Source organism: Mustela putorius, unplaced genomic scaffold, assembly GCF_011764305.1.
Source record: "Mustela putorius furo isolate JIRA1106 unplaced genomic scaffold, ASM1176430v1.1 tig00000174_pilon_pilon_pilon, whole genome shotgun sequence".
Taxonomy (NCBI): Eukaryota; Metazoa; Chordata; class Mammalia; order Carnivora; family Mustelidae; genus Mustela; species Mustela putorius.
In genome coordinates, this window is record NW_025421304.1 from 15,199,737 (window position 1) to 15,224,733 (window position 24,997).

The 24,997-nt window shown below is 45.4% G+C and overlaps 1 protein-coding gene across 3 annotated transcripts in view; it reads left to right on the top strand.

The window, feature by feature from the left end:
* FTO (FTO alpha-ketoglutarate dependent dioxygenase) overlaps window positions 1–24,997 on the top strand; it is a 373,941-nt gene that overhangs the window by 205,744 nt on the left and 143,200 nt on the right. For all 3 annotated transcript variants that reach the window (XM_004744190.3, XM_045076078.1, XM_045076079.1), the window contains one exon: window positions 8,982–9,106. In XM_004744190.3, coding sequence (XP_004744247.1) covers window positions 8,982–9,106 — 125 coding nt within the window. The remainder of the gene's footprint in view (window positions 1–8,981; window positions 9,107–24,997) is intronic.

Genomic DNA, 24,997 nt, shown 5'->3' on the forward strand with positions numbered 1-24,997 from the left:
AAGACCTGAGATCGACCTTTCTTTGATGGGACCAAGGCTATCTCAGTGGGTTCTGGGCCTTTCTTCTTCTTCTTTTTTTCTTTTCTTTAAAAAAAAAAAAAAGAAAGAAAGAAAGAAAGAGGGGGGGAAAAAAAAAGTGTTCCTGGACTTTTGAAGAGGGGAGCCCTGGTTGGGTTTTTGACAGCCCGTGGCAGTGTTGATGTGAGGAAATAGCTTTCCCAGCTGATAACATCTTAAACCAAGTTTCTTCACAAGTTGAACCTTTAGCCCTCTTTATCAGTCCGAGCATATCTTTGTAATTTGTGTGTGCAGAGGGGAAATACAGCCCGAACCTGAGGCCGCTCTGTGCATAAAAAGTGTTCGGCGGGGGCATTTTCCCTGTAATGACAGTTCTGCTTTTTTGGCGCTGGTGAGGATGGGGCCATGGGGAGGCGGGCAAGGCAGGCAGATCTGGCATCCTGGTGTTTCTGTGGCTTTTGAAATTGGAAAAACAGTAGCAGATTCATTGTTGTTGTTGTTAAATGAATTAAGGCAGAGGGATTACCAGCTGAGTTTGTGGAATGCTCCTGTTCCCATGCATTTCCTTAGGCAGAGTTCTCTGATTTGTAAGAAGGATGGATTAAACCAGAATTTCAGAAGCTGTTACCCCATGTCAGAAAGGAACCAAAAGAATGAAAGACTTCTGTTGAATTATTAGTCAGCAGTAAATGCTGTAATTTTCTTCTTAAAGCTCAGTGTAATTCCTGTCCAGAAACCTTGTATACTACAAATTCTGTATATTGTAGGTGTGTCTGTACGTGCTTTCCTTAGGGTGCCCCAGAAATAGGACATACTGGCAATTGCTGACTTTACAAATACATCCACCAAGAATTAGGTGACTTGCTCAGTTTTAATTGAGTAAATTCAGAATTGGTTTGGTCTCAAATGACAAACTTTACCCGAAGTTTGAGACGACTTTTTTTGTTTGTTTGTTTGCTTAAGATTTATTTATTTACTTTAGAGAGAGGGAGAGTGCTCGCACATATGTGGGAGGGGCTGAGAGAGAGATAATCTCAAGCAGACTCCCACAGAATGCAGAGCCTGACACAGGCCTGGATCCATGACCCTGAGTTCACAACCTCAGCCTCAACCAAGAGTCGGCCGCCCAACTGACTGACCCACCGAGGCGCCCCAAATTCGAGGCTTCTTAGAACCTTGGAGTTTAGGCGTTTCTTCTTTTCATTCTCGATCAACTTTGCTCTTTCCCTCCCTTCCCCTCCCCTTCCTTGTCCTCTCTGGTTGTGAATTTTTTACTTTGGTTTTGTGCATAAAAAGTTTTGAGCCAGGAGAAGCTGAAAACACTAGGGAGTTCATAGAGGTCCTTAGGGTGCTGTGGGTTGCCAGAGTCCAAAGTAGTTCTGTTTTTGTTTTTTGAGATGGAGAAAAGGAGACTTCTTGGCTTGTTAAGAGGGTCTGGGAATCCCAGTGGGAGTAAAACTTCTAGATGTACTTTGAGATACACCTTTCCAGATACGTATCGCCCTTCTATGTGGTCACCCAGGGATTGTATAGTCTTAGTTTTCTTGAACCCACTGTTGAAAAATAGTTTCCACAATGTTTTTCTTAGAATTCTCATCAGGTACAGTTTGCATCCAACTGGAGCTTGTCTCACGTGCTGGTTTTGATCTCAAGTAGTACTCTGTGGCTTGACTGTTCATCTTATTCAGCAGACATGCTCTGGCATGTCATTTGCTTTCATTTATTCCACAAGCACCTCTCAGGGGTCTGTTTTCATGACACGGTGCCCAAGTAGGCACCTTGGAGGATACCAGGAGGAGAGGGGCGGGGGCTTCTTTGCTCTAACAGAGCCCCCGCTCTGGAGGAGGAAGCATCCAGTGAGTAAAGAACAATAGAGCGTGGCATGGTTCGTGAGATGTTCGGCAGTGCCACGTAAGGAGGGGGCGACCAGCTCTCTGTATTTTGGTGCAAGGATTTGGTTCACGGAGAACTGCATAGAAGAGGTGTTATCTGAGGTGTTTCTTGAAAAATGAGTCATGACTAGCCATTTCTACAGCCAGTCAATGTATCGTGTAGAACAGTCATGTATTTTCAGGGAACTGACATTGGGCTAAATGGATTGGAAGATGGCAAGAGATCAAATTGGAACAGTGACCAGGAGCGTTGTTTTGCTGTGGTTATTTTGGTCAGGCGAAGAATTCTGGCTTCTTAAAACATTAAGGTGGTTTTTTGTTAGGTTGAGTTTGGTTTGGTCTCAAATGACAATAAGTGAGGCATATAGGAACAGATGAACAGAGCTGCTCTGGTTTAGATGAGGTTTTGAAGGTTGAAGCTTCTTGTTTCCTTTGACCTTGAGAGTGCCCTCTTGGGGGAGGAACATTCGTGAAGTGGTGAGATGGATGCAGAGAGGCGAGTTTGGACGCCGCTGCATGGTGCCGATGAGAGATGGGCCTGAACTCGGCCTGCGGCAGTGAGGAAAAAATAAGTTTGAGTCCTACTGAACATGGAGGAATGACAGGATTTAAAGTTTAGATACTGGGAGTGCAGGGAAAGGAAAGGGAAGCCAATAGGATGAGCCCTTGCCCTCTGGATTGGGCAATGGAGTTGACCATGGTGCCATTTGCCCTTCTAGGGAAATACAGGAGAAGGAGCAGGCGGACGAGGAGGGAAGTAATGAGAGGGCAACAGTAGTGCTGATGTGGACAGGCTGAGGTCGAGGCTTCACATTTGAAGTGTATATTTAAGGAGGGATCGGCAGTCCTGGGCTCCATGGGGCTAGAGTTCCGTCGTGCTTAAAGTCATCAATCTATAGGGGAACCTTAAAGCCACTAGAGCAGGGGTCACCCCCAGAGAGAACAAACAGAAGCCTTCCGCTGAGAACCAGGGCTCCTGCCCTGGGCCAACAACAGTTAAGGAACCCCACCCCCAGAGGAGGTGAAGAAGGTCGGGACATGTGTTGGGTGGTAGCATTAGAGAGAGAGGCATCAAGGAAGACCAGTACGGACTCTAAAAATAACCCCCACTGGCAGGGGAGTAAAGATTTCCTACCACGAGGGGGATGCGAAAGGATATGCCTCTGGCTCCTGGAAGAGGCCTTTTCTGCTCATAATTGTTCAATGGTTGCCTGATTGCCTTTTCAAATGTTTCATGTGATGTCACAGACGCTTGCCGGAGTGTTTTTATTAAAACAGTACAATCAAGCATGAGACTGATTCGTGCGTTCTAAATAATACTGATCATTGTGGCATATGTCTGGGCACCTCCTTCTCACAAGAACCCATGGAGAGGCTCTGGTGTCATCGCCATTTTGCAGTTGGGATGAAGGCCCACAGCTAGGAGGTGACAGCTGGGCTCTGAACAGCTAGCAGCCTTAAGAATATTCTTAGTCTTGGGGCGCCTGGGTGGCTCAGGGTTAAGCTGCTGCCTTCAGCTCATGTCATGATCTCAGGGTCCTGGGATCGAACCCCGCATCAGGCTCTTTGCTAAGCAGGGAGCCTGCTTCCCCACCCCCCCCCCACCTGCCTCTCTGCCTACTTGTGATCTTTCTCTCTCTCTCTCTGCCAAATACATAAATAAAATCTTTCAAAGAAAAAAAAAAGGAATATTCTTTGTCTTTTCCTGATTGGCCGGCACTTTCATCAATTTCTGTTGAAAAAGAGTTACTAGTGAAATGAAATCTAACCCCCAGAGCATGATTTCCAAAGCCCTGGTTTACTTGGCCTCTATTTTGAGGGGAGGAGAGGAGAATGTGTTTTTGGTAACAGGAGACTATTAAAAATTTGTGCATTCGGGGCGCCTGGGTGGCTCAGTTGTTAAGCATTTGCCTTCAGCTCAGGTCATGATCCCAGTCCTGGGATTGAGCCCTCAGTTGGGCTCCTGGCTTGGTGGGAAGCCTGCTTCTCCCTCTCCCACTCCCACTGCTTGTATTTCCTCTCTTGCCATGTCTCTCTCTGTCAAATAAATATAATCTTTAAAAAAATTGGTACTTGTTTGAAGACAGTTCTATGTTACTACTGATGGGAAAATGGGCTACTAACATTTCCTGCACAAAGTCAACCCTTTAGGAGCCAACACTAATATGAGGAGAAAAAATCACCATCGAGTCTTATCAAAAGAATGCTCTTTGACCCTCTGAAATTAACTTTTGTGCAGTGACTTCTTTTTGCTCTATACTTTATGAAATACTATATACTAGTATAGTCTGAATGCTCAATCTAAATTCACCCATCCTTTTCTGATATCTTGAAAAGATTCTTTTTGTAACATTTTGTTTCATAAACTCCATATAGTTCTATCTTTACTACTTATTTAGATGTATCTAGATGGACGTTTACTTTCTGCATTCTTTCTTGTCCTAAAAATGTGATGAAAAGGAGTTTTAACAATTAAATTTGGTAAGATTTTTATATGATCAAACTCGAATTTTGGGGATATACAGTCCTAAGAGTTTTAATGTATATGTATAAACTCACGTAACCACTGCCACAGTGCGGGTAAAGAACAGTTTCATCATTCCAGAAAGTCCTTTATGTTGCCTCTTTATAACAAACCCTCACCCATCTTGACCCCTGGCAGCCACTAATTTATTCTCTGTCTCTGTAATTTACCTTTTCCAGAATGTTCAGTAAGTGGAATCATGCAGTGTTTAATCTTTGGAGACCAGGCTCTTTTATCCAGCATAATGACTTTGAGATTCAAATAAGTGGCTGCATTCTATCAGTTGCCTGTCCTTTTTTTTCTTAAAATTTTATTTATCAGAGAGAGAGATGGGGAGAGAGCAAGCACAGGCAGACAGAATGGCAGGCAGAGGCAGAGGGAGAAGCAGGCTCCCTGCCGAGCAAGGAGCCCAGTGCGGGACCTGATCCCAGGATGCCGGGATCATGACCTGAGCCGAAGGCAGCCGCCCAACCAACTGAGCCACCCAGGCGTCCCTTGCCTGTCCTTTTTTACTGCTGAGTAGTATTCCTTTGTATGGATGTACCACAAGGAGTTTATCCATTTATCCTTTGTAGGGCATTGAGATTGTTTCCAGTTTGGGGCACTTTTGAGTAAAGCTGCTGTGAACACTTTTGCATTGATTTCCGTGTGCACATGAGCTTCCATTTCTTCAGCTAAATCCCCAGAAATGGGATTGGTGGATCATATGTTAAGTGTGTATGTGTAACTTTGTAAGAAACTGCCAAAGTGCTTACCACAGTGGCAGTGTTTTGCATTCCCACCAGCGATGTATAAACTTCAAAGAAATTGAATACTCTTTTAAATGCTCTTGGGTTGAGGTTGGCAACTTGTGTTTCACAGTTCCTTGGGATTTTGAAGAGATGCCCCATGACGAAGGGAGCTTTTAGGTCCTCCATTGAAGCTTCTTTAAAGGGAACTGCTCCAGTTTTGTTTTGTTTTATATCTTGAGTTCCCCACAAGAATACATTTGGGGGAAAAAAGAGATTTGTCTGTAAGGTGTCAGAAAATCATTGTAAGTAAGGTGGTGCATCCAGAGCTCAGGGTGTGGATCGTGGGTGTTAGCCAGGCAAACGCTAGGTGGCACTCCAGGACTCTGCAGAGTGTGGGGACCACACTGTGAGAAAGTGGACCCCCCCCTTTGCAAGCTCCTTTTTAGTCCACATCTTTGTGTCAAGGAGGTCTTCATGTCTTTAACTTTCACCAAGACTTGTTGATGGCCTCATTTACAACAATTCAGTAGGCTTCTGTTCCAGAACCTTCAGCAAGCAACATCTATCTAGAATGAAATCAACATACAGCTTTGTTTTTAATGATATTTTTTGCAGTTATCTTTTAATTTAGGACAGGTACCCCTGGTTTTCCTATTTTCTATTGAAGTGAATTTATTTTATACTTTAAAAGGCGGATCATTTGAAATAAAAATATCAGATTGTATACCTCATACACAAACGGGGCAAGAATTTTGAGACTGTGCTAGAATGACTGAGGTTCGGGAGAGTCTACACTGCAGGAATTATTTAAACAGACCTAGAAGTGGATTCTTTTGTCAAGTGGAGAGAACTCCTTGCTAAAGCAGGTAACTGTCGCCTAGCTGATGAGTCTGTAAGTTTACCTGATAGTAAAGTCTCAAAAGACAGTTTCCTCTTGCTCTGAGTTTTTGCAGTACTTGTTTTTCAAGTTCCTTCATTATTTACTGATTTGACAAATATTTATTAAAAATCATTAGGCAAGCACGGGGGGTGCAGTAATGAAGTAAACAGACAGGATCCCCGACATTGTAAAACTTGCTTTCGTAAATCCTTTCTCCTTCCCCACTAAGAGGCTGACCAGGGAAAACAAGGGCCTCTGGATAAAATTTAAATGATGCAAAAGAAGAGAGAAATTACTTTTTTAAAAAGTTATTTTAGTACAGTCAGAAGGAGAATTGAGTTTATTTTTTTGATGTCCTTTGAGTCAATGTAGATGTGTACTTTGTCTTCTATGTGAAATATTTTGCTTATTATTTTGGCAAAATAGTAAGTTCCTACAGACATAGGGATAAATGACAAGACTTCTTGAGGTTCCTTCCAACTTTAAGTATCTGAGGTCAAGTATCTCAGACGAGGAGCAATGCTGTTTTCAGAATACCCGTTGATGCTAGGACCTTTCTGAAATTAGACATCTTTTATGTTAGAGGTCACCCGTGAGCAGCTGTCTGAGTTTTGTTCAGTCACTGGTGTTTCTTGTTTGGCCATGTGGTATTTTCAAAGTTTAACAAAACGAGTTTCCACCATGTAAAAGTCAGGAGATCTCACATAAAAAAAAAATCAAAACAGATTTCTCGTTTATTTTGAAAATGCACGAATCTGGTGCCATGGAGACCTCTTTTCAGAGGTCTCAAGACCTCTGATACCAGAGTTGGCTGTTGCTGAACCGTAACTGCCTTTTTCACAGAGCACGTGCTCTCATCGGGTCATCTTGCCTAAACTCATTCATGTTACCTTTCTGGCTCTGGTGGGTCCTTGCATTTGCAGCTCCTGCTTGAGCCACTTGGAGCCCAGGCTTCGTGCTGGAGAAGCACCTAGAGAAAAATGAATATTCCTCTCTGTCCTGGAGGCCTAAAAATGTCCTTGCCCTCGAAGCTTAGAGTGTCCTGCTGGGTACATCGCCTGGTCTGGTCGACGTAATTCTTTACCCAGGAGGCAGAGATCAGGGTCCTCTTCTGGGCTAGTGCTAGTCACATTATCTTGGATCCTTTAACAAAGGAAGTAGTATTTCCTATCTTTCTGTCGCAGTTCGGGTTTTTTGATTGTAAGCCGCAGAAACAGAATTCTGGTGAATTCGAACAAAATGGAACTTGATTCAAAGGATGTTGGATAACTCAGGGGTATCAAAAGAAGAAGAATGAGCTCTGCTCAGAAATTTCAGGAAACCAGGAATACTTCAAGGACCATGGTTGGTAGGAACTAAGGAAACTTACCGTGGCCTCCAATTTTTCCCCCTTTCTTTGTCATTCTTCTTAAGTGTCTCAAGGCTTGGAAAAGCAAATCAGGTGGGCCTGGCCCTCATCCTTCATGGGAGAGAGCAGAACACTTTACTTAGTTGGCAGGCTATCTAAGACGGCATACGATAAAAGACTTCCCGAAGAAAAGGTTTGATGTTGTTACAGGAAAGAGGGATGGGGTCTGGGTAGGAGGCAGCCAGACAACAGATCTTCACTAACCTCTCCTGAAGGCTGTCCCCGAAGGCATTCAGTATACACTGCAAAATGCCACAGGGGAGTAAGGAAGTAGTGTTTTAAGTTACACGAGGACCAAATTGTGAGTGTGCTCTTAAGTGAATGAAGCCATTGGCGTCAGTCAGAGAAGGACAGGTACAAAGAAAGTAACAGGTTCATTCCTTTTAGCATTTGCTTTGGGTACAACACCTCCAAAGAAGCCACACCAACTTTAAATGAGAAACATGTCTAAATTCTCAAGATTTCTGTCCCAGTTGTATGAAGATAAATATGTGTGACAAGAAGTTCTATCGTTAAAAGGCATTTGCTCACTCTCATTTCAACTGCCAATAGAATACCCTGTGTTGTTTTCTTAATTGTTTGCTTTTGTTACACGAATTTGCATGTTTAAAACATACGCGTGTAAAACGAGCATACAGGAGTAAGTCGTAGATAAAATTGAAATGACACTTTCAAATTTGAGTTTGGATGTAACGCGTCTTGTTAGAGTGAGCAGCGTGTGCTGTGGAGGGCTTCCATTATTTCTAGAAGCACCATCTGACGTTTTCCAATGCTAGGTAGAAGCTGGAGTGTTTTTATACTCAACAGTGAGCCTAATTTCTCATAAGGACCATGGCCGTGACTGTTGAATAAGTGATTCTTTCTCAAATCGGAAGTCTGCTGTGCACAAGAATCCCTGTACATATCCTTTGAAATATGTCGTGGATTTCTAAAGCTGGAAGGACTCCTTGAGACTGAATTTGATTTTTGTGCTCTTATTGTTTCTTTCTTTGCAAGCTCTTGATTTGCAACAAGCAAGGAAAATGAGTGAGCAAAAAAAAAAAAAAAATTGCTGGCATGGCTGGAAATAGAAATTAATGATTCCAATAGGAGAGGCAGTACAGAAATCCTCAGCTGGGTGGCAGAAAACAGAGCGAGCGAAAGTCAGAGACTGCTCTTTTTTAAAAGGCAAAACAAACAACTCACAGTGAGGTGTACGTGAAAATCATTTCTAATAATAGCTCATGGGAGGCAGTTCCCCGGAAAAAGACCGTCGGTGCACTGAGGAAATTAGAGTGAGAACACACAGCATCTCGATGTGTTACTTAAGGCAATGGAGGTTCAGAGTTTACCTTATGTGCCTTGTACATTGATTAAATACAAAATATATGCTGGCCATTTTTGACCACCATTTACTGTATTGATCTGTTAGCAGGGGAACTGTAATAAAAAAGCCATTGATTTACTGTCCTTATTTGCTTATGGGCTTTTATTATTATTATTATTATTATTAATTTTTCCCGTTCTTTTTTTGGACCGTTCCTTCTAGACGAATGCTGTGCTTCATGAAGTTAGAAGAGAGGGGGTCCCCGTGGAACAAAGGAATGAAATCTTGACCGCCATCCTCGCCTCGCTCACTACACGTCAGAACCTGAGGAGAGAGTGGCACGCCAGGTTAGTTCTCTGATGACGTGGGATTTGTCATCCCCAAAAGAAACAAGAGCTGTACTCAGCTGAGCCCTTCCTCACGATGGGTCTCACTCCTCTCATTGGAGGGGCCATGAAAAGTCAGCAAGTTACAGATGGTATCAGCCAGCGTTAGCTCTCCTGTGCATGGCCCTTCCATTCACTGTAATGAACCATGATGTCATCGGTAGGTGTATATGATTTATCCCCGAGTGTAACCTTTTGCATCAATTTTGCATCCTGAGCATGTAGTATAGAAGTACCCGATGCTAAAGGAGGCTTTTAATCAACGCTTTAAAGACGAACGTTGCTGCCTAGTTCGATCAGATGTCTGGGAAATTCACACCGTGCTCTTACACCACTCAGTGAGAGGCAGGTTGCTTGAAAGTGGTCGAATGATGAACCCCAGCTTTAGAATTGGCTAAGTAGGAATTATGTTGGCTTCAACCTAGTTTCTTTGCCCATGGACTTACCTGTGGTTAGAGAGCTCTTACTGAGAGAAAGTTGCCACAAATCATCGGTTTTTACAGAATTGAGGCTTGGGTACTCTAGATTCTGTTATCCTGCTCTTATTTGAAAAACAATTGATGGGTGCAAGGCCAGAACCACTTCCCCTCAAACGGTAGGTAAAAATTGTTGAATTATCATCCGTCTCCCAGCAAGAGGGAGAGGAATCAGGCAGATCGTGCTGAATTTTGTCTTGGAGTCTTTTTTGATGCTTAAAAATCCTGTGTGCCTGGGAGTCGAGAATGTTAATATTTCTTCAAGTGGGTCCATGCAACAGAATTTGTAATTGGTGGCTTTGCTAGTAACAATTATCATGAAAATCAGTTTGTCCAAACAAAGCTGAAGGTGAGCATTTCCAAGAAAGGAGACAGGTAAGAGTACAAATGGTGCGTTCCAACTGAGTGTTGGAAAGTGGCTTCTCAAGTATGTGTTTTATCTCTAAATTCAGACTTGCATTGAAAGAATAATTTAAAAATTCACCTCGATACTCGCCCCTTCCCCTCTTTTTTGTAGTGTAGTCAAATCAGAGTAAATGACAGATTCAGCTACAGTAATTAAATAATCTCCAATTTAACTTTTCTTGTATTCTAACTTCAGCATATTTATTCATTAAAGTATGTATATTTTATTAAATACTGAAATATCCATGTGGGGACATCGAAGATGTGTTTCTCTCTGTGTTTAACCTTTTATATCGTTTCCCCTGGTGATTCTTATTAAATAGGAAAGAGAGAAAGAAAGCAAGAACTTCCCTGTAATCTCTCTTCGAGCCCCCACCCCCGCCATCCCTCCAAAGACAGCTCAGAGACCAAATGTTGAGGATGGATGTCTTCTGTTGAGTGCATTTGGTTTGTTAACAATAATTCCCTAGTATCCCAAATCATCAGACAACATGCCCAAAATGGCCTGTTTAAAAGGAGTCTGGTTTCAGCATTTCTGGCCCTTTACTGCTAACAATTTAATCAGGAGCTGGAGCCAGTGTTGAAGTTGATGGAGTCTAGCATCTGAAACACAAATTCTCAAGTCCTTTGTGGCAGGGGAGGAGAAAAGAAAGAGCTTTAGCAGCTGACAGTCTGCAGACCCCCTTAAAACTAAACACCTGAAAGCAAATTTCAAGAGGGTCATGTCTTGAGAGCTCAGAAGGAAAAGTGTCTTCAGAGTATTAAATAACCATCCTCCTCCCCCCCAGCCCCTTCTTCACCCCCATTTGATGTTTCCCATCCCAGTGACCTATCTAAAAGACTCACCCACATGATCTGTATAAACAGACTGTTAACCATACACCTCTCGTTGCCTCATCAAAGCGTCCTCCGGCCGTCTGGGACCGGGCACTGGCCCGAGTGGCCATCAGGAGGGCAGTGGTGAAAGTTATAAAACATCCACCGCCACACTCGCCGAGCCGCCTGTGTTTTCGCGACCGGCCCATTGTGGACTTTGGAATTACACGAGGAAAAATGTGCTTTGACAGAAAATAATTAGCGCTCGCCAAAGGCCGAGCAATAGGTTATAGTATTTTACTTTCATCAAAGCTATCAGGGGATCAGTTAGATTAGATAATAGAAATTTTTTCCTCCGAAAGTTAAATACAGATGACTCTAATTACCTTCGATTGCACGTTGGAGAATGCGTTATGAATAGTACAACTTGAAGTAATGTAGGTCAGTGGAGACTCCGCGGCTGGCAATGACTTTCATAGAAGGCCGTCGTCATAAAGGTTCCCCCCCCCGCCCCGCACCCTCCCCCCGCTCCGGCCAGTTCCTCTGTAGTAATGATGTTCGGGAGAATATTTTAAAGCAGAACTTGTAACTGGGTTTTAAAATATTTGTCTCTCTCTCTCTCAGTCCAGGAGCCTTGCCATTGTTTGGGACTGCCTGAATTCTCTTAAACTGAAAGCATATGTTCCCTGTAATTTAGCTTTTTGAGGAAAGTGTCACTTCTGCATGACTCGGGGTAACCAAGTTTGTCACAGTGTCACACAACCCCGCGATTCCAGAGGCACATCTGAATGCTGTGGGTTTCCTTCCCCTAGCTCGGTAATCCCATAAACAAGCCTCTCCAAATAGGCTTATTAGGGCTGTCTATTCACTTCCCCCCGAGCTGAATGATCCAAAGTACATCAGGAGAAGCTGTGTGAATGCAGGGTAAGTGTTAACAGAAGTGGTACAGAATTTCTGAAGATTTGGCTTTGTTTATACAGTCCACTCTGCCTGATGGACAGCTTGTTATAGCTTTTAAAGAACTGGGCAAGCCCTCTGCTCTGACCCCTTTTTGACCTCCGCAGCCCAAAGGTCAGTCTGCAGCTAATAAACCCTGAGGTTCTTAGGGTCTACTGTAGGAAAAGGCAGAGAAAGAGCAGCTGCTGGGACTGGGCGTCCCGGGCTAGGCGGCGCGAGGGTCACTCTCTGATAATGAAAATGATTACCAAATTATATGGAGGTTTAACCGCAATAGGGAGAGAGAAGAGGGCGGAGCCCCGCGTATTAGGTCTGATAAATGAACTGTGAAGAAGGCCCATCTGGCTCTCAACGTCTTGTCTCCCCCTCTCTCCCTACCAAGGGGAAACATTTTAAAATAACAGCAGTACATATAGACTCAATGACCCATGCAAGGAGCTGGAATGGATTAAGATTTAATGGTGACAGTGGAAGAAATTATCATTTGAAAAGTGCACTGAAGAAAAGGTACAGCTCCATGTCCATGCCCGAGTTGTTTTCCTAAATAAAATACAGCAAAACATCGGCGCCTTGGTTTATTTTCCGCAAATCCCTAGTGCCTTTTCCTTGATTGCGGAGAAGTTTGAGGGCATGTCTGTTGTGGAATAATTATCCGTCGTCAGCCGAAGGAAAGGAATGGGCTTCCTTTGCCTTGAACGTATCAGAATGAGAATCAGATATTTTATTTTTCAGCTGGCTCGCTCGGTTGAGCCAATGTAGGTAAATCAAGTGTTCGAGAAAATGCCCCACAAAAAAACTGTGATCCACCGCATCCCCTGGCCACCCAACATCGCGCGTTTGGATGCTGAATATCCATGTCACTCCCAGACGCTGTTTTGTTCTTACCACAACTTCGCCATTTCTTGTCTGTATGAGGAAGACAAAAGCACATAATGTTAATTGAGTAGATAGGTTTGTTCCTTTCTTTATCCCTTTTTCAAAGAACCATCATAGCGATGTTAATTATTGCCGCCAGTGGGCGGGTCATAAGCTGCGTGTTCGAGTTCACTTACTGTTAATGGATAAGAGTAATCTACTTAAAGCTCTCTCCCAGCTCCCCGTGAACACAGCATCCTGGCTTCTGACCAGTGACGTCGGGCTTCACAAAGCTCTCTGTACTCTCTCTCCGAGACAGCGGGTCCAGCCTGTGACTCTGTGCTCTGAAATAGGAGTGGGTTGATTTCATTAGCATTTTTGTATGTTTCATATACATGCCATACACAGAACACCACGTGAGAGTCTGGGCATGAGAAAATGCGTCCGGCTTCTGGGGGTGGGATTCCAGCCACTTCCCAGAAAGGGGCTATGAAAGGCAGTGGAAAGGAAGGTCGGGGAACCATCGTTAACCATAGCTGAGCGGCAAGTGGCTCCAAGCCTCTCAGGGGAAGTAGATCACTGTAGACATCTCTGCAGACCAGAATTGTTGGACCACCGAAAATCCTCTTACATTGAACTACACTGTCTGTCTACATATGCAGGTGTCACCCAGACGGTAGTTATATTTAAAATAGAAACAAAAATCTTCTAAACATTATCCAAAGTCCGTGTATGTTTCATCCTAGGTTTTGACTTGACTGCCCTTGGGGAGTTGGAGTGAGCCGAGAGCTAGGCGGGGCTAACACGGGGAGTGGAGGAACACTTGTAGAACTAACGGGGCTTTTTAACTTGGAAACAGCGCTTTTAAAGTTTTTCTAAGTAAGAAACAAATACAAAAAAAAAAAAAAAAAAAGATGAAAGCCAGGCCATTAGGGTTTCCCCCCCCATCAAGATATAATGCATAAAATACAAAAATTCATGTACCATAAAATAAATAATTTTAAAGTATTATAATTAAGTGATGGTGATGAGGATGATTTTTTAGTATATTCACAAGATGATGCAGCCATCACCGTTATCCAATTCTGGAACATTTCCATTACCCCAGAATGAAACCCCAGACCTGTTAACAGCCACTCTCGATCCCCCCTTCTCCCCACAGTCCCTTGCAAGCACTAAGCTACTTTCTGTCTCTATGGCTTTGCCTGAACATTCCATGTAAATGGAATCCTACACTCTGTGACTTTTTTGTGTCAAGCCTCATTCATTTAACACAATGCTTTCAGGGTTGACCTGTGTTGTAGCCTATATAAGTACTCCATTCCTTTTTATTGCCAAGTAATAGTCCACGGCATGACAAGACCACGTTCTGTTTATCCATTCACCAGCCATTGGACATTTGGGTTGTTTGCCCTGTTCAGCTGTTCTGAATCACACTGTTGTATGCATTTGTGTACAAGTTTTTGAGTCTTCTGGTCTCCTGAGTGTAAACCCGGGAGTGGAATTGCTGAGTCATATGGTCACTTGAGGACTTGGTGGACTGTTTTCCACATCCGCTGCCTTCTTTTATGCTCTAGCAGTCGCACACAAGGCTTGCAGATTCACCACAACCTCACCGACACTTACTTTCCTTTGTATTTTTGATTATAGATATCCTAGGCTTGTTACTGTGGTTTTGATTTGCATTTCCCTGATGACACATGATGTCTTGAACGTCTTTTATGTGCCTATATAAGACCATTAGGTTCTTTCTTTTCTTTTTTTTTTTTTTTTTAAATTTGAGAGAGAATGAAAGGAGAGAAGATCAGAGGGAGAAGCAGACTCCCCATGGAGCTGGGAGCCCGATGCGGGACTCGATCCTGGGACTCCGGGATCATGACCTGAGGCGAAGGCAGTTGCTTAGCCAACTGAGCCACCCAGGCAGTCCAAGGCTATTACATTCTTATTAGGGGATTTAAAAACATAGCTGACATAAGCACTTACCCCTTTAAGTGGGAAGGAGCTCACGAGCCTGTTAGGGGTATGCGGCGCATTTGAGGGAAGGGAGCTCCAAATGAAGTTGTGAGAGTACAGCTGGGCCCATTTCCCATCTCCCCTGGGTAGGCCCAGCCCTTTATTTATTTGCAGGTGGCCTTTCTTATTTGTTTTCGGAGACCCCCCTCCCCATTCCTTGTTCCCTTCTATGTCTCCCCCGTTACAGCATCTCTCAGCATTGCCCACTGGATAGGAATGTCCCTGATTAAATGGAAACTCTGTCTACTTACAGCTCCTCTGCTTCTAGGCTCAAATAGGATTTTCGATGGTCCCGTGGCAGACAGCTTTGGGCCCAAGGAGCCTTTAAATGGTGCTGAGGACAGTTTAAAAAACGTTTATGGCCGTTTCTTAGAAAAGCTTTCAGAACTACTTGATCCAGTTAAAACGAACTCGCCAGATCTAGATGGCTTTGTATACCTGTCTTCCCCACGTTGGGCTTTGTCAGCTCAAAAACCTGCCAAGTTAGCCCTTTTCTGGACGAGAGAGCCATCTTCTCATTGACCGTCTTATCACTGACCATAGTCACCATAACCTTTGCCGTCTCATTTACCTCTAGGACAGATCCATCTTTGTCAGGGCTCCAAAATCTAGCTGTTAAAACCTTTTCTAAAGCCAGTCAGCTTCAGAGCTGTGGTCTGGATGCAACAAGGAAAGCCATTTGTGGAAGTTACTTCAGCGGATCCACTAAGGTTTTCTCTGTGGATTTGTGGCCTCTCCTTTTGCCTCCTGGCAGGCCCGAATGATGTCTAAAACTAACAAGTCGATCCAGTCCAGCTTAGCAATGAACGATTGTTTATGGAGTGCTTGTTCTATACAAATAAGTGTGCTAAATGCTCTGGGAAATATTAAGATGAGCGTGGTATAGTGTCAGTTTTGAAATAACGCGTCGTGGAACACCGGGGAGATCAGGGCGGGCTAATGGGAGCACGGTGGCTAGCCTGTAGATTTTCATTCTTCTTCTGCAGGAACCTGGAAGGTGACTTAGCCCTGGAGTCTGCTCCAGGGAAGCTTACAATTTGGTAGGACCTTACAAACAGGAATCACCTGACATGTATTGTATATGTACTTGATTCCGTGCTGACATTTTGTCGCTCCTCCCAGAATGTAAACTTGGTGAATGCAGGGGATTTGCCTGTTCACCGACTGCAAAACTCACAGCCCAGATCATGCCTCTGTTAGAGCCGCACCCTGGGTGGGCAGGAACCCTGGTGTCTGTTGACCACAGCTCCCTGCATCTAGAACAGTGCCTGGAACTCAAGAGTAATTCAATGTCTGGCTGAAAGCTAACAGAGTAGCTTTCCTCGCAGCCCATTCCTCTGTTCCTAAGTACTTTGAGGTCCTTTTTCATTTTGAAGAGGAATGACCATTGGAGGTGCCAGCCTTTGCTTTTTTGGATACATATTCATCTCCTCTTGCCAGAGGTGGAAACCCTGAAATTAGATATGAGGAGAGATCTCTAGTCTGTAGTTCCTCGGTGTCCCAGTCTCAAGACTGCACCCTGAGCCCTGTTTGCAGCATGAGCGAGGAGGGACACTGTGTGCACAGGCTGACTTGGGTGCTTGAGGAAGAGCCCAGAAGTGGACACCACGGAACTGAGCCAGGACCAGGACCAAAAGACAGGGTCTCACCCCTGAGGCTGTGATTCCTGGTCCCTTGCCATTCCTGGAAAGGAACTAGAACTGGGGGGGGGGGGGCATGGGAAAGGCCTCCCTAGAGCCATTTCTATGTATAAGAGGATGCCTTTAACCCAGGAGGGGCAATGCCGAGTGTAAATATGACTTCAGGGGCACCTGGGTGGCTCAGTTGGTTAAACATCCTACTCTCGGTTTCAGCTCAGGTCATGATCTCATGGGTCATGAGATCGCGCATCGGGCTCTTCACTCAGCGTGGAGTCTGCTTGAGTTTCTCTCTCCTGCTCCCTCTGCTCCTCCCTGCGCCCTCTTGCTGTCTCTCTGAAATAAATACATAAATAAATACATTTTTTAAACGTGGCTTCCAGTTTAATTTTACCTGCTCCAGGCTGCTGCTTTCTCCTGGTTACCTGCTAATATCCTCGTGTGCCTTTAATGGTATCAGTGCAGTGATCAAGCCTTGGTGACCTGGCACGTGGGCCTGGATTTGTTTGCCACCCCCAGGAACGGTGGTCACAAGAAATGGAGCCACTGGCCTCAAGGACGGGCTAGGGGATGACGAGGCTGATGTTAGGGGCTTCTGAGACAGCATGTGACGGAGTCATCTGCCCATGTCAACTGCTGTCACTCATTAGAGAGAGGGGCTGCTGCTCCTTCAGGCCGAGTGAGTTGGGAGGCAGAAGCTGCGGCTTTCTCCGGGTCAGGTAGCTGTAGCTGTCCGCTGCAGCGCGCTGAGTTTGTTTGCGGGCCTGGGAGAGGGGTAAGTGAAGGAGCTTCCAGGGAGGGACAGGAAGCCACCAGCCTGCTTGCCATCCCTGCCTCCCCTTCCTAACGCATCTGTCCGATCTCCTTTAATAATTGCCGTCTCCGCTTTCTGCTGCCCTTAGCAGAAGAAGGTCCTTTGTGTATCTGAACCAGATTACTCCATAAAACCCGGTAACTCCATAAAACCTCCTCATAAATGTGTAGGAATTGAAACATTGTATAAATTTAGAACGAGGATTAAATGAGTCTAGAGATAGGGTTACCTTTTTTTTTTTTTTCCCCCAAGCTACAGCAACTTATCTTAAGGAGGCCAGTGTTGTTAATGTTATTACCATTGTTACTGTCATTATTTGAACAGTTTTATGGGAGACAAAAGCCAATTGACTTCTGCGCATCTTTTTGTAAAATCAGCGCATAGCCTTCAGCGTGAGCGCCGCTCCCGGCAGATTCTGATGGTGATCGGTGGCGGGTTATTTCTCACCAGCAGCGCTGCTTCAACTTTTTGAGAAAACATTGATGAATCCATTCATTTATTCCACAAATACTTCCCAAGGGCTTGCTGTTTGTCAAGCACTGTTCCGGGTGCTGGCAACATAGCCGGGAGCCACATGGATGAAAGGGCTTCTCTCATGGAGCTTATGTTCTAGTGGGAGGACAGCCAAGAACTTGGCTCCTAAGCGCAACTCTGGAAAGTGAAAAGCGTACGGACGTTGCCCTGCCCTGCCTCTTCAGCAACACTCAGTAGGACCCAAATAGGATCCTGCAGTCGAAAGATGTAACATTTTCTTGCTTTCTTTCTTTCTTTGTTTTTTTTTTAAAAGATTTTATTTATTCATTTATTTGACACACAGAGAGAGAAATCACAAGTAGGCAGAGAGAAGAGAGGGGGGGAGCAGGCTCCCCACTGAGCAGAGAGCCCGATGCGGGGCTCAATTCTAGGATCCTGAGATCATGACCTGAGCCGAAGGCAGAGGCTTTAACCCACTGAGCCACCCAGGCGCCCAGATGTAACATATTCTTTCCCGATCGGCATCATAAAATGATCAATTGTTGTAAAACTTGCTGTGCCCGTTCTGGTGAGTCATAGGAATGACTGAGCTATTTGCGGAATACCAGTGTCTAAGGAATGCCATGCTGGGGTGGCGGGGCAGGGGCAGAGCATTCAATTCTCCCTAGATAGTCTGCGTTCTGGCTCCCAGCGACTTTTCAGGAAAGGTGTCCCCTTGGAGGTCTTCGCTTTGGGAAGGCTCAAATTCAGGCCAGGTCATACTCACAAATCTCTCTCTCTTTTTTAAAGATTTTATTTATTTATTTGTAAGAGAGAGAGAGAGCGAGCACAGGCAGACAGAATGCCAGGCAGAGGCAGAGAGAGAAGCAGGCTTCCTGCTGAGCAAGGAGCCCAATGTGGGACTTGATCCCAGGTTGCTGGGATCGTGACCTGAGCCAAAGGCAGACGCTTAACCTACTGAGCCACCCAGGAGTCCCACACAAATGTCTCTGACGAGAGAGGCCGGGCCTACCTGTGAGGTGGTGGGGAATTGCGCGTGTGAATGCGCGCTGGCGGTTCGTAAGTGGTGGTTATGGTTACGGGGAGTGAGCTGTCAGTCATGCATTGACTCAGCAAATATTTATCGAGTGCCTAGCTGGTAGCAGACACTATCACAGGCCTGGAGGTTATAGAGATGAGTAACACTTGACTGAGGAAAATGTATTATGCAATAGCGTATAATTAACGCCGTGAAAGCGTTTCAGTGAAAGCGTTTCAGTCGGGTGCAAAGAAAGTGGGAAGAAAGGAAAGAAAGTGGCCTGCTCTCCTGGAGTGTTCTTGTGTGACTGTCATTATTTGCCTGGCTATTGTGGGGGAGCCTGCTCCTTTGTGAAATTGTGCTGGCTGCCAGTGGGACGGGAGGGATTTGTCCCCGGAAGGGGTGAGAAATGGGCGGAGAAATCTATATGCGATTATGGGTCACAGGATAAAATCTGGGCTGTTTCTTTCCAGAGGGAAATGCCGGGTGGGGTGGGGGGAGAAGGGTTGCTTTCTTTCTTAATGATAAATAGTTGGGGGGGGGGGTTGCTTTCTTCCAGAGCAGATTTCTTTAACATGGCATGGGGGTTGGGAGCATAGATTCTGCGGAAGTTGCCTGGGTTCTTCCCTCTCTTCCTACTTTCTTTGCACAGAATCGCAGCATAAACTCTGGAACAGCATTTATCTTTCTGTATTGCATAATACGTGTCTATAACTCTAGGTAATTACAGGCAAGTTACTTAACCCCTCTTGAGCTCAGTTTTCTCATTTGTAACTTACGCAGGGGCTAAATAGTATTTCATAGGGCTGATGAAGAAATCCCATGTAAAACACCCTAGAGCAAGTACCTAGGAGCTCAGAAAAAATTGCCCACCCCGCTTTAGATCAAAATAGAAAGGTCGAGAATAAACCCGGCCATATTCATCCTTGGAGAGCATGCCTCCGTGTGAAACCCTAGCCCCATGGTAGGGGCTCCGCCTCACTGAATTGGTGTGGGGATGACAGATTTTGCCCTGCGCTTAGGCCCTGCTCTAAGCACCGTTACATGGAATTGACAGACAGAGAGGCCTGAACTCCAGCTTGAATCCTGTCTCCAGCTGGCTATTAGCTCAGGGCCTGTCACAGACACTCAGGGTCTCAGCAACTTCATCTCAAAGAGAAGCAGCTCAATCCCGGTGACCTGGAAGGTACCTTCCCGCTGGACAAGGCGTGGATCTTTGAGTCAGAGCCCAGGGAGCAGCTGGAGGGGGAGTAGGTTTTACCTCCTGATGGCTTCACCCTTTTCCCTCCTTGAGGTCTGCAGTTGTGCTCCCTGGGGTAAGAATAGCAGCTCCCATGCACTGGGGACTTTAGGTGGCAGGGTTTAAGTGGTTCAGGAGGTGAGAAAACAGAAGCAGAGAGACACAGAGTAACTTGCCTGAGGCAACACAGGTAATGTTGGGAGTAGAATTGAAGCCAGCCTGGCCCAGCTCAGACCCAGGCTGGAAAGCCACTGCAGGAACAGCAACAAGGCTTTACAACATAGGACTCAGAGCCCAGGCAGGATCCTACCCCATGTGGAGGAGGTCATGTATGTACCCATGGGCACTTTTTAAGTGGTGGGTGCCCCGTTCTCTCTGAAGAAGTAATTTCCAGCCCATGCTTTATGAAGCTCCCAGCCAGAAGTCTCTTCAAGGAATGTTATTACCTTTTCAGCTATGTCCCTCTTTTATGTTGTACAATCTTTTAGAAAGTGGGAGTAGGGCCGTCGAGAATGTCAAAGTGTAGCCTCCCAGAATCTGTAAATCTTTTAAGTGGAGAAATTTTGAGTCCTGGTTGGTTAGTCAAGGCTGATCTGAGGGGGTCCCCTGAAGGTGAACGAGGAGGTTGTATCTAGTCTGTGATGGGTCTGTCCCCTGCTGTACAGTGTGTTCATGTCTAGGAAGCCACGTACTGCGCACGGAGAGTCACCATCTTCCTCCCTCTTTCGATGTCCCCAGTGCATTTTACCAATTTATGCTGTAACGTATATCCTGGGTTACAGATAAAAGTTGGACTCTGCATTCAGCAGAGGCAGTGATGGGGGAGAGGGGGTGGGGAGCAATTCTGCCGGCCTGTAGGGGACACTGTTGTATCACACATCAGAATGAGTCCCAGCCTCTTGTCTCAGGACAGAAAACAAAACAAACAAATCAAAAACCAAAAATGGGTCAATCACCTTCACATTACTTATTGAAATTATTGGAGTGACTCCCGTGTGTTTAGAACAGGCACTGCTTTCAGGGTATCGATCAGGCCTTTCCATATCTGTGCATGAAAGGAATAGTTTAGCGTTTCTGTCCTGGGTAGGAGTGATTGACACTTTTCTGATTAGCTTTCTCTCCATACTGTCCTCTGGACAGGGTACTTTTTAGTTCAATAAACCGTTAGGTTTAGTGGACTTATCTTCATTTTTCACTAAGACATGTCCACGTCAAGTTGAAATGCTCGAGTTCTGTTGTATTCTAAATAAATACCGTCAGCCTTTTGAAGGGCATTTTGGAAGTTCTGAGTCTCTTCTTTTTATCCGTATCTTTTTTTCTTTGCTGAAGAAAGGGGGAAAAAAGATGCTGTTTACCAAGAAAATGAAGTCATGTCTATGAGGCATGCTTGTAGGGCTTGCTGTGAACGCCAGGAATCTCGCTGCCCGACGCTCAGCCCGGCTCTCGGTTTGGCCTGTCTCTCTTTCCAGACTGCAGACAGCCTCCATATCCATCCAGGTGCCCTGTGGCCTCGCCAGCAAAACCTCCACCCACCCACCTCCCCCTGGCCAGCTCTGGCCCCTTCCCTACTGGAAGACAGGGCCCTGGAAGGCGATCGTAGTTAACCCTCGGAAAGCCGAGGTGCTGCTAAGGCCGCGAGCGCCGTAACGATTTTGTTAGCTTGCTTCATTTCCAGTTTCACCATCAATTACGCCATGTGTTTCATCCAGTCGCTGCTACCCTCCCAGTGTTAATTATAACCTACAAGACTGTTACAGTTAATTTTATGGCAAGCATATTGTCTCTTCAAGGCTCCAGAGCAGCTCATAAATTATCGTGAAGGTAAAAGGTAACTTGGGGAACTAGTTAGGAAAATTCCATCCATCTCGCTTAGGCGCTGCAGCTGCTACTGTCAGCTGCCCGGCCGCCGCCTCGTGAAGGAATTATGGCGGGTCAAGTTGAAGAGGGTAGGCCCAGGCTGTCACCGAGGAGGAAGGCTGTCCCGGCCCTGTCAGGCGAGTACCTTCTGCCAATCCCTGGTGGTTTCACTTCGCAGGCAGGAAGAGGCAGGCCGCGCAGGTGGATGGTCCCCAAGCTGTCTGTATTCATTACTTTACAGAAACTTGTTGTAGGGAGGCAGGTCTGGAGACCTTTCCTCTTCTCTGTTGTCATGATGTTAGGCATCATCTGCAAAGTGGGAGAGAGATAACTCTATAACTATGAACTCCGGCCTTGGTCCCGGGGACGGCAGGCCAGAGGGGCGGGCGTCTGCACAACCTCCCAGCAGCCCCCCCCGCACCCCACCCCACCCCCCGCCTGCACCCCTATGCCCATTCCTGGAAGGGCCCGGGGCTTCGATGAGCCTGTTAGGGGTGGTGGTTATTGTTCGCATAATCTGATAAAGTGAGATTTCGCTGTGAACTCGTGTAGTCTAAAATTGCCTACTAAATAAATTAGCAGGTTATCTTATTGGGATAATAAACACACTCTTTTTCCTGTTTTCCTCACACGAAGTCTGAGCTTTCCATGGCCGCCCTCGGGGCACTGGCATTATTATTTTTAATGACTGAACACAGGTCTTTCATTTAGCTTGTTTGCAGAGTGACTGTAAATGATCTTTCTGCTGTGGGTTGTTCGTTTGAAATTCCGTGTGGTAGGCTCACTTGGAGCGAGAGCTTTGAGTGGCCTCTGAGAACCTTCGAGCAGCTCCTCGAACAGGCTGTGGCAGGGAGATCGGAGAGGGTGTGTTAAGAAGTCAGGCTGCAGGCGGACATCTCCGTTCTGGTAGCAGCAGAGCCTCAGGGAGGGCACGCCAGAGCTCTGCCTTGCCCTGGAGCTGCTGCTTTCTCCCTGGGTATTTCAGAGCGTGTTTTCCACCCAAAGGCTCCAGACCATCAGGCCTGGGCTTGTGTAACCAAGAGAATGAGACTCCTGTGGAGGGGATTCAGAGGCCACGTGCCATGCTGAGATTGTGTCCCAGGTGGCCCTGGGCTTTCCCAAGGAAGTGTCCTCCCGCGCTCTTCCTGATAGCAGCACGATACCTGGATATTGTGAGTTTTCTAGTGAAGTCAAGCAAGAGGTTGCAAACTCAGAGGTCCCCAGGGACTGGCAGTTACCCCAGATGAATGAAGCTAAGGTTGGGGGGGGTGAGATGGGGCTGGATCTGTGTTCCTAGGTCCTCTAGGTTTTCAAGAGAAGTAGAAAATGGAGACTGTTTATGTACTCATGAAGTCATCTAATTATTTAAACGGTCATCTAATTAGTCATCTAATTATTTAGCGGAATTTCTTTTTTTTCATATATTTTTTAAGATATTTTTCATATATTTCATATATTTTTCATATATTTTTAATATATATAAAAATATATTTCATATATTTTTTGAGAGAGAGTGCATGCCTGTGTGTGAACCAGGGGAGGGATAGAAGAGGGAGAGAACCTCAAGTAGGCTCCACGCTAAGCACCATGCTGAGCACAGAGCCTATGGCGGGGCTCCATATCCCCACCCCAAGATCACAATGTGAGCCAAAGCCAAGAGGCAGCTGCTCAGCTGACTGAGCCACCCAGGCGCCCGTCCCCATGTTAGCAGAAATTCTCTCGTTTGTACCTTAACATTCAGGAGAATTAATGAGTACCTGTCCGGAGACTGGGTTGTGTGGATAGGATTCTGATACAGAATGGAAGTCCTGTCTGCTCTGAACGAAAACTCTTTGCCCAAAGCTTTCTCACACTTCTCAAGAATAGAGACAATGACCCTGACCAGGAGACCAGAATGCCTTCTGGGTACTGCCTACTGTGGTTTTGTGATGTGCTTGTACTCTGCATGGGTTCTTGCTTGGAGGAAATATTTGTATGTGTGTTTATTTATTTATTTATTTTGCCTCTGACTTGGCAGTCTCTTGTCTTTCCTTTCACAGAGAAAACATATGAGAGTTTCTAGAAGTGAATGAGGTGTGTGTGGTGTTCATCGTCACCACAGAAGGGGTGTCTGTAATGATGTTGGCAATTGTGAATCTGAGGCCGACTTTGATCCTTGGGGGGAAAGCGTAGGGACTCCGCTGCTGGTGATCACCATTTCTCCTGTGGCACCCTCGAGTTTGTGCCTTCTCCCGAGCTCCACCGTGGGGGAACCCAGCTGTTCTTTTGCGGCTCAGAGATGTCATGTGGTCAGAATAATCTCTTAGGCTCGCTGATCCAGACTGGGGCCCACATGGAGGTGTGGTCTGGGACGTTGTTCCGTACATGTGGGTTTGATCTTCTGGAGAAGGGAAAAATATAAAAATAATTTCTTTCCTTTAATAAAGAGCAAAAAGTAAGCCTAAGCCCTGGCCGCCACTAAAGTCCGCTGTTACGCATGCGCAGCTGAATTTCATCGTAAATATTTCATAAGGGCTGTTAGAATGCAGCCAGGTTGACATCACAGCCCCAACTGCACCAAAGGAACCATTTCACTAAAATAAGCCAACATTTCTAAAGAAACATGAATTTCTAATGTAAAGTTAACATCAGGTCAGAAAACCCTCTGGAAGAAATGTCTGTATCAATGTTTATAATCTCCGCATTTATGGATTTGCAGTTTGTGCAAAAAACTCCCAAAGAGACTTTATTTTGGTTGAATAAGACCAGCTCGTGAAATAGTCTGTATATCCAAATCCTTCCTAACCCAATGTCTTGGCAGGCTTTTGTATAAATAATGTCTTTTCCAAAACGTGTGTATTTGAAAAAGGAAGCGGGAAATTAAGTGGCACACCGTGTCTCTGAGTTGCCGTCAATTGACAGAAACCTAGGAACAGCAAGCGAAGACTGACAGTTCCTTCATTCTTAGAGCAAATCACGGAGCCGCGCGTTAATTTATTGATTTAATTGAGGCACGGAAGGTTGCCGTGAAGAGCAAAATGTCCACCCTCCTTTCATTTTCCTTCTTGCTTGTGTGTGTGTGTGTGTGTGTGTGTGTGTGCAGTAAAAGTTTAGTTAAGCGTGCCCTATTTCTTGTGGTTGTAGGTATGTCACACAAAATAATGCGTGAGGTTTGGAGGCATTTGGCAGAAAAGAAATGAAAGGATATTCACATTTTGTAAAAACTTAATTCACGTTCACAGATGGTCCTGTTCAGGTGCAATTTTAATTATGAGGTAAAGAACAGCCCCACACAGTTGGAAGTCATCTTA